Here is a 9,800-nt window from a genome sequence, read left to right as displayed (position 1 = left end):
GAAAACCAGACTGTGATCCCTTATTTAAAATAAGACCCCTCATTGACTGTTCAAAGCACATATAAAACAGTTTATAGATGAGGATATGGTGGGCTATAAAGGCCGAGTGCGTTTTCAACAGTATATGCCAGGAAAGCACACAAAATGGGGGATCAAAGTTTGGAAAAGATTTGTGAATCAAATACTGGGTACTGCTCTGGATTTTAATTTTATACTGGCAAAAGAGACAGTAATAAATCCAGTAATGTGCACAACTCTTCTATAATATTTTGTTGTATACCCAATTGAATATTAGCTAATAACCCATTTTCTATAGCGATGTTTGAACAAAAATTTTAATAATTTTATATTTTGTTGAATTTACCTGTTTTCACCTGTAATTAAAGTCACTTTGTGACAAAAATTTTGGTATAGAACCTTTTGTTAAATTATCTTCCAAAAATCACATTAATATGTTGATAAATAAAAAAGTTATTGTTTAATGAAACCAGCCTAAATTTATGATTATGTTAGAAATTAATTGAAACACATAAGGGGTGTAATTTGGTTAGAAATATGGTAACGAAAGGGTTAAGAGTATTTTTAGCTAGAAATATAGTCATGAGAGTTAAAATGATCTCATTTAGAATAATAACCAAAAAATTATCATTCAATACAGTGTCTAGGCATACCTACAAATGTAATTGCAACTTGAAATTATAATAACTAGGCAGTACAGTCAACAATTACAATTGAGTAAAACAATTCAGATAGAGACAACCCTTATCTATAACCATTAGTGAGTCGGAAAGTAATGCAATTAGTTTTATTATATAAAAATAAGAACACGATGAAACAAATTGTACAACTATTATAACTATCTATCGCAGGTTCACATACCTACTTCTGAACAGTCGTTACGTCTTTCAATGGCAGTATTACACCTATGAATGAGGGCATATAATCCAACTTCATAAAACTCCACAGGGTGGTAACACAGCTAATTCTTTACAATAACTTGTCTTCTCTTGCTGTGAAACCTTTCTATAGTTAACATGTACTAAATTCAGTTATATTGATTCAGTCACACAATTCAGACTGGGGCGATATCTTATTCATCACAATTAGTCCAATAAAGTTAAAATGTTACAACCCAATATAATTGGGGAAGGGTATGACCAAAGGTGATAATGATGGTGTTGCTGATGACAACATTCTGGTTCATAATGATGAATCCAATAGTTCAAGGATTTCAGCACAACAGTTAACACTTTCAGTCCTGTGCTCATCTGTTAGTTGTTTTGGTATCTAGCAGGCACATTTGAATATCCAAGTGACTCCTTGATCATCACCATAATGTTTACCTCTCAGTGTCTCTTTTATTGGGCCAAAGAGATGGAAGTCTGAAGCTGCAAAGCTATGTGAGCAAGGAGGGACAGATTTGTCCACTCAAAAAAAGGTGATTGCTTCCCTTGTTCTGAAGCTTGAACTAGGCCCATCATTGAACAGATTTAGTCTATTCGGCAGGTTTTGCTGTAACCTTTTAACCCTTTCGTTACTATATTTCTGGCCAAAATACACCCCTCATGAGTTTCAACTAAATTCTAAAATAATCATGAATTTAGACTAGTCTCATTAAACACCTGTAACTTTTTTATTTATCAACATATTAATGTGATATTTGGAACATAATTAAAGAAAGGGTTCTTAATCAATTCTATTGCATAATTTTTGTCTCTAAGTTCTCTACGTACGGGGGGGGGGTACTGCTAGTGTCTCTCACATGTAAATATTGGTTCAGCTTCACGAATTGTACTCATTCATAATACTGGAAATATATTCATCGGCAAAAGGTTCCTGATCGCTCCAGTAATTTGTTATTCTGGGTAATTGTCTAATAATACCCATAATAATATTTATGGCAAAAAATGCCTGTATTTCATCTACAGTTGCAGGAAACCACAAACTATCTTTTTTTTTCCGGTTTGTTTACATTCTGCTTAACGGTTTGTTTCCGCAGTAATCATTTCAAACAAGCATGAAAAAGAAGTCTAAAGGTTTCGCTTCCTGAGAAAGACTGGGTAGACCCCGTTTCCTCAGAAAAATTGTTAATAAAAATATTTTTAAAATCTTTTTCTGGTGTAAAATCATCCTCACTGCTTTCAGTTTCGGATACAGAAATATCCGATTCATTATCGTTCACCACGTGCTTTTGTAGCTCGTTCATTCTTTTCTTCGATATCTCCATATCTTCTGTTGAAAAAAATTAACGCCGCAAAATATGTGGAAAAAAATCTTCCAAAATTCACTGAGTTCAAATATCACGCCAAATAATGTCAGAGACAATAACTCAACTGTTTGCAAAGTGAAATCAGGTGTTTGAACGAATTTACTAACGAAATTTGGATTCAAATATACATTTAAATAACAATGGGTACGGCCGGGTTAGTCTTATGAACCAAAAAATTTTTCGGCCGGCTAAGTAACGAAAGGGTTAAGGGTCGAAATGTATGCTTCAGAGTTGATGGTTTCTCCTCTTTGTAAGAAATTGACCCAACTAACACTATGAACACCCCAAAAGACAGCACGATTATTTCAGCTGACATTGCATGATACCATTCCATTGATTGTCACTTTCATTCTGGTTCATAACGATGAATCCAAGTGAAAAATAGTTTTTATCTCTTTTACTTAGTTCAAGGATTTCAGCACAACAGTTAACACTTTCAGTCCTGTGCTCATCTGCTGGTTGTTTTGGTATCTAGCAGGCACATTTGAATATCCAAGTGATTCAATAGTGCTGTGAAAACTGCCATGGCTATCTCCAGGTGTTGATGCATCTATCAACTAATTAAAACATCTGTTTTTTCCTGGTTAGCAGAAGTTGATAGGTGGCCACTACAAGACATGTCTGCTAAGCTTGAATTTTCTCAATTCTCTCTGAACTGTTTTCTTAATCAGTGAGCCTATCTCCACACATTGCTATATTGTAAAGCCTTATCTTTAGAAACGTTTTCTAGTCTTCTGTGAATGTTAACAAGAGTTTCTTCAGCAACAAGGAACTCAATTACAGCTCTTAGCTTCTGATGGACTCCCAGTAAAAACAGCCAATTCTTTTATTGTCCCACTTATTCATTTAGATGAGAGGTAAAAAAAAAAAAAAAATTCAATAATTAAAGATCAAAAGCATATGTGCCATTTATATCTGTACCAAATATCAAATAATTTCCTAGGAAAATGCGTCTCTTACAAAAAATTGTACAACTTTCTGACTCATTCCTGTACAAGATTTCAAAGCATTAAACTTTGTACTAAATGTAGTTATATCAACTCAGTCACACAATTCAGACTGGGGCGATATCTTGTTCATCACAAAGCTATACTAACCTCAAAACATCCAGAGTTTAAAGTTTGTCATTAATCTAATATCGAAAACCAACTTCAGTGATCTTTCTCAATATGTCCAAAGCACAGTCAAGGAATAAAATACAAACAGAAACTGGTACTACTTAAATACAGGTATTACATACAGAACATTTTAAATGTATGCTGTGTGGATGTGTAATGACACCCTAAAAACTAACCCTCCTCTTCATATCTTTACAATGATGTATTGAGACCTCTGCATTTAAAGTAGTGCCCAGAAACCTAAATACTAAAACATTAGCACCAGTTTCAAATCTTTTAGAAATCACGAAGTTAACGATTCTCAAAAACAGCACCCTACCCACACAAGATATTTCAAGACACTTCTGCAGTTACAAACAGGTTGAATGTCTAATTGAAAACTATAAACACTTCATGACTATGCTATGTGAGCTGATATTTCCTGTAACATGTACTATAAACAGCTACAGCAATTCAGACTGAGGGTAATATCTAACTCACCACATTAAGTACAATCATAGCATGCTAGTCACAATATGGAATGCAGAGATTATGGATGAAATCTATGACAGATGTCCTTTGCAACAATACAAGCTTGGACTACAACTACCAGTTCTTCACTTTCTTCAACAAAGTTACAAATGGTATTGCTATGTAGACAAGTGTTACGAAGAAATTTATCAGTAAACTGCTGTTGCACTAAATGTATGCAGCAAGCACCTTCTCAAACATTCAATTATCAAAACCATGCTTTTGACAAATAAAAGCAAAGTAACCAGACATAGTGGCATTCCTCGATATAACTCGACAGTTCACTTCGGATATCTCCATGACAGCTGCTGAAATGGGATGAGAAGAAAACTAATGGGTTGTGTGTGTGTGCTTGTTCTTGTCTGTGCCTGTTCCGATTTTATGTATTTATGTGTTGTGGAATATAGATATAACGAAATTATGCTAGCAATGTCCTATTTTAAACTTGAAGAAAAAAAGCCTTGCATATTTGTTCTTACCTGCTTCATGTGTGTATGTAAAAGCCATCAGGATTATTCACACATCTATATCTACCTGAAGACCTGATCAGATCTGTAAAAATAATTGGCAATTCTTTTTAAATAGGATATATGTATCTCAATGTCAAATTTAACAATAAACGTATAAAAAGTTAATCTTCAAATTGCAAGAAAACTAGAGCATGGAAAGCAAAACAAATTACAGATTTGAAATAGCACAAAGACAGAATCAGTAAAAAAAAAACCCTCACACTACAGAAAATTAAAAAAACAAATTGTTGTCCAGTGTAATACTTCCTGTAATGTGTACTATAATCAGTGATATCGATTCAGTCAGATAATTCAGACTGGGGCGATATCTTATCCATCACAATAAGTACACTTACAAGATCTTACACTGCTTTGAAAACATCTAGTTTTTACGGGAATATTTTGATTTAACTAATAGCATCTTTGATGCCACCTTATATAAAAGAGAGAGTATAACCTGAAACAATGAGTAATGGATTCCTTTGGTACATAAAAGGGGCCACAGGCCACAGCAATGAGTTTTTGACAAAAGTCATTTAACTACTTAATACTTTAAATGTTTAACTGGAATATTTAACACAGGCATCCTAGGCCAATGAAAGCCATGAGGGAATGTGACAGATGGAAACCGAAAGATGCAAGTCATGTATATATATATGCACTTATCTTCACATTACATAATAGTTGTATACAAATGTCATTATACAAAATGTTTATCTCCAAGCTTGCCATAGGGAAAAAATATTACCTTGCTTAGAAACAGGTGACAGCTGATGACATAAAAGGCATCCAGTCATAGGAGATTTGCCTCAAAGAATTCTAGCTCTCCATGCAAATATGGAAAAGTGGACATTAAAACATGTGATATACACAGGTGATTGGTGTATATATATATTTTTTTATTTATGGGTTTCAGCCAAGTGGCTGCGGTCATGCTGGTGCATATATATATATTAAAATTCTTTTTACAGAAAAAATAATGAAAAAGTTACAAGCCTTTAAAATTTTAAATTTTAGTGAAGCAAAAACCTCAATTGCTGACTTATAATGGCAATTACAATTTCCATGTGTTGATAATAGGAATATTAAGAAACCTTCAAGATGAATTTGCAATACTAACACCTTTATTCTATGGACCATAATGCAAACGTCCACAGTAGCTTTAACTACCAAATGTTTTACTGAATAGGAAGAGCATCCCATTTTCTACTACCATATATTCCTTATAAAGTCAAGTACTAAATCAGTTATATCGATTCAGTCACACAATTCAGACTGGGGCGATATCTAATCATCACAATTAGTACAATAGCAGGATGCCACACTGACTGAAACCAAATAAGAATATTTTGAAATGTTTATCTTCACTACAGGGTACGAAATTGATGCAAAAAAAAAAAAATTAAAAAAAAAAAAAAAAGTGACCAAAACCAATTTCATTCAAACTTTACATGCTTTAATGGCCTTCATAAGCCTTTAAATACGAAATATTTTTTTTACCTGACTAATACATTGTCCCAAAAGTCACTGATGGGTTTCAATCTTTAATAACTTCCTTATCTTTACAAACAAAGGACAATGACAATTAATATGCACAAGTCAAATTTTGCAATACCACTACATCACATGAGAAATGACCACTTTAAATGGCAGCCATTTTTGGTTTGGCATGCCTGTGCTCTTTCCAAAACTTGCACTATAACATCCTCAAGAGTTTCAGACCCCACTTCTAATTTCTCTGATCTTCATTTGCACCAGGGTCTCCGGTTTGTTGACATAAATGCTCTCATTCAGGTATCGCCACAAGAAAACATCCGGGCTTGTTCGCATGTCTCATCACGTGACATTGCGAGGCCTCCCAGATCAGCTACTGTTCCTTGATATAAACCCTCTCTTTCAGGTATCCCCACCAGAAAAAATCCGAGCTAGTCATGGGATTGCTTGCTTGTCTCATCACTTGACATTGCAAGGATTCCCAGATCATGGAAGATCAGCTACTACTGTTCAAACGAATCAAATTTTTAATCACTTTCTCACTTGGTGCATCTCTCATTTGTGTCGATAGTATGTTCCCTGGGTCTGAATTATCGACCCCTGATTTTGGTAGAAGAATTTTACCACCTGGATGCATTGCTGAATGCTGTATTTTTCCATAATGAATTTCTCAGATCCGTGAGCACATAAAATCTGAAAAAAGAGGGAAAAGGTTAATTCATTTCCATACTGTCCTTTATATTGTATCAAAATTTCATGCTTTCATTTGTAAAATTAAGGAAGTTATTAAAAATTGAAACCCATCAGTGACTTTTGGGACATCTTGTATTTGCTGAGTAATGACCTTTTGAAATTTCAAAAAAGTGTCATTTTTTAATTAGTCAACAACTAAGTTATATCTTAGCTATTAATTGAGCTAGAAAGCTGAATTTTTTGTTTCCATTTAACTTACAATAAGAAAGTTGACCTTTGACATGGTAGGTCTCTTTGTATTGAGCTAAGGTATTGGACATGGTTACACAGAAAACTATACACAAATGAATCTAGGGTCAGACATACTTTTGTAGTTGACTACAAACAAGCAATACTGTCTGCATGAAAAGAGATGCATTTGTTTACAATTAGCCAATGCACATGAAAGCAAGAGGAAATATTAACTCAACAATCTTCTGACTTGCCAGCTCCTGTCCAACCTATACCAGCATGGAAGGACGTTAAAATGATGGTACAATGTGCTATGTCTACCTATTTTACTCTTAAGGTATTAACCTGCAGCTACAGTACAGGACTTCAGCCAACAACATCCACTCAGAGGGACTAAATCCTTAACACAGTTCTGAAGCGAACTTCCCAACCAAACCAACAATGGCAGCTTTCAAGTTCTTGGCATTTTGAGTCAGTCTGTTCATTTAACTCTTCACAATATCCTAGATGTAGCAGACAAGTGGGTTCAATCCAAGAGATATAGGAAACACACATTGGCAATCATGGTTATGAAAATTCAGAGCCACTGCTCAGCCATAGTTCTCATCAATACATTTCCAGCACAGGTCACCAACTGCTCTAATCTTGGACACAAAGAAATTGGCCACTTCCAAAAACCTGGTAACCTTCAAGACACTGGCAATTGCACCCACCAGCAGAGTGGATTAGAAACCGATAGGATACCATTAATGTATCTGAAACCGCCTATCTTTTATTGCTAATATATAGCAGCAATAACAGAATACTGAATAATTCAATTAAAGTCCACATGTTGGAGTTTATCAAAAATCTAAGAATCGAGACAGACTCGGTCCTCAACAACTTTGAAAGCTCCTAAAGATTTTGTATAGCACAGTTAGACACCATAAACCCAAATTGATTGAGAAAAGGCTCTTAAAGTGTGCATTTGTTGACTTAGAAATAAAACATTCTTTTAACTAAAATAGCCAATGTTGCATGTGTCATTTTCCCAGTCTCCCATAACCAACAAAGTACTACAAATTTTTTTTATTGAATGTTCCAATAAACTGCTAGAATACAAATCAGTCAACACCGCTTCAGGTTTCCCTTTTGATGGCTCATGTTTGAATGATTTTTCTCCTTGTACAGTTCAAACATTCCCGATAGAGGCTTTTAATTCCATCTGAACTTTGTGTACAAGAGCTTAGAAAATTTATAAAGTTGGTGATTTCTAAATCGCTGACTCCGGCATGGCAGCAATGACCGCAGGTCGTAATTTTCTCTTCCAGGTAGAAATCTGGAATTAAAAACCTTTTAAGTTGTCCGAAGATACACTGATTATTGCCCTTGCACTTTGTATCCAGTCAATATAGTTTAAGATCTGGTCACGAAAAAAAAAAAAGCCTACTAAATGTAAAGGAATGTGGAGAAAACGGATATGCAAACAAAAATTGGTATTACTTAAGAGTGGACCCGACTCTTCTTAAGTAGTACCGATGGAAACTTAAAAAAGCCAGTCGTATATTGTCTCCCCACCACAGCTTGACAACCGATGTTGGTGTTTATGTCCCCGAAAAGTAGCGGTTCGGCAAAAGACAATAGAATAAGTACTAAGAAGAAATTTGCGTACTCTCATCATACTCTTGAATCTGCGTGTTGCATTTTCCCAGTAACATTCAACTAAGTGCAGTTAATGGAGCCACTAAGCTTTCATAATGATTGACTTTGAAATGGCAATACCGTGGTTCAACATCAATGTCAGTTATTCCATTGTATCCGCTCCAACAATTAGAATGGATAGTTAACACGGGTACTACTAAAGAAGAGTGGTCCCCAATGCGCACGCGTATGCAAATGAATACCTGTGCTCTCTTTTACGGCTGAATATATATCAAAACAAAGTAAATAACTTTTTTAAATTAAATTTTTTTTCTGAACAACGTAAATAAAAAAAAAAACGGCACTATCATGCTATTAGCCGTCAGAAGTGAAAGTGCTCACTGCTAGTGAAGTGTCTGTCTGTCTGCCTGCCTGTTGCTGGTTTGAGTTGATTCTTTGGCTACTGACAGCTAATACCATGACTGGCCGGAGCGAGCTATTGGCTTACTTACTTACTGATATCTATCTACTATCTACCTATCTATCAATCACTCGTCCACCTTATTAGAAAACACAAATTTAATATAAAAACATATTTCCTGAAATTGCAAATTATTTAAAATATAAAAATATAATTTTCAACAGAGAGAATTTATCAAAATAGAAAACAAATGAAGTTTTAAGTTTAAAAATAATAGGTCGACCACTCACGACTAGCTAGCGCGGACGCGAGTACCCTTATACTCTGTGTTGTGTTTTCAAACGCATGGATATAGGTGTCGAATTTGTTCCAATAACTTTCGAGTAATAGATAGATAGATAGAGAGACAGACAGACATATAGCTCGCTCCGGCCAGTCATGGTATTAGCTGTCAGTAGCCAAAGAATCGACAGGCCAGCAACAGGCAAGCAGACAGATACTTCACTAGCAGTGAGCACTTTCACTTCTGACAGCTAATAGCATGATAGTGCCAAAAAAACAAATCGACACTACCTGTTTTTGTTAACTTCATACATTTTCAACTTGGTGATGTGTATACGAATGTGTTATGGGACCATAAATATGCAACCAAGAATAAAGTCCTGCAGGCGTATTTTGGAATTTTCCAGATAGGAAGACTTTTTGGTAGAGACGGACTATATGTAATCTGAACCTTCCCCCACCCCTTTTTTTTTACAGAATCCCACGTTTTAGGCTATGGAGATTCCGATTCTGAAAAAAAATTTTTTTTTTAATTTCAATTTCCCCCCCTCCCCACCAAGCAGGGTATTTACATGCTAGAAATAACAGCCAAATCTCACAAAACTAGTGCTAGGGTTAGGTTTAGGTTTATCCTGTGGATCTATATAAAAACC

The 9,800-nt window shown here is 35.0% G+C and overlaps 1 protein-coding gene and 3 non-coding genes across 10 annotated transcripts in view; all 4 read right to left on the bottom strand.

The window, feature by feature from the left end:
• The window catches only part of LOC106881729 (uncharacterized), a 20,774-nt gene that overhangs the window by 9,743 nt on the left and 1,231 nt on the right, over positions 1–9,800 (bottom strand). For 3 of the 7 annotated variants that reach the window (XR_001410890.2, XR_001410891.2, XM_052968738.1), the window contains 2 exons: positions 5,907–6,593; positions 4,377–4,449 (listed from right to left, as the gene is read on the bottom strand). Coding sequence is in view for 4 of the 7 variants with exons in the window: in XM_052968738.1 (XP_052824698.1) it covers positions 4,377–4,404 (28 nt within the window). In the remaining 3 variants the exon portion in view is untranslated. Of the gene's footprint in view, positions 1–4,376; positions 4,450–5,154; positions 5,773–5,906; positions 6,594–8,475; positions 8,751–9,800 lie in introns of those variants that run through there. The other 4 variants (XR_008264417.1, XM_014932216.2, XM_014932217.2 and 1 more) reach the window with 4 other exon arrangements.
• Positions 1,040–1,107, bottom strand: LOC128248192 (small nucleolar RNA SNORD31). The gene has a single exon (XR_008264490.1). It is a non-coding gene; the product is annotated as a small nucleolar RNA SNORD31 (small nucleolar RNA).
• LOC128248193 (small nucleolar RNA SNORD31) lies at positions 4,687–4,753 on the bottom strand. The gene has a single exon (XR_008264491.1). It is a non-coding gene; the product is annotated as a small nucleolar RNA SNORD31 (small nucleolar RNA).
• LOC128248191 (small nucleolar RNA SNORD31) lies at positions 5,644–5,711 on the bottom strand. The gene has a single exon (XR_008264489.1). It is a non-coding gene; the product is annotated as a small nucleolar RNA SNORD31 (small nucleolar RNA).

Source organism: Octopus bimaculoides, chromosome 6 (assembly GCF_001194135.2).
Source record: "Octopus bimaculoides isolate UCB-OBI-ISO-001 chromosome 6, ASM119413v2, whole genome shotgun sequence".
NCBI classification, from domain to species: domain Eukaryota; kingdom Metazoa; phylum Mollusca; class Cephalopoda; order Octopoda; family Octopodidae; genus Octopus; species Octopus bimaculoides.
This window is presented reverse-complemented; position numbering and strand designations above follow the sequence as displayed.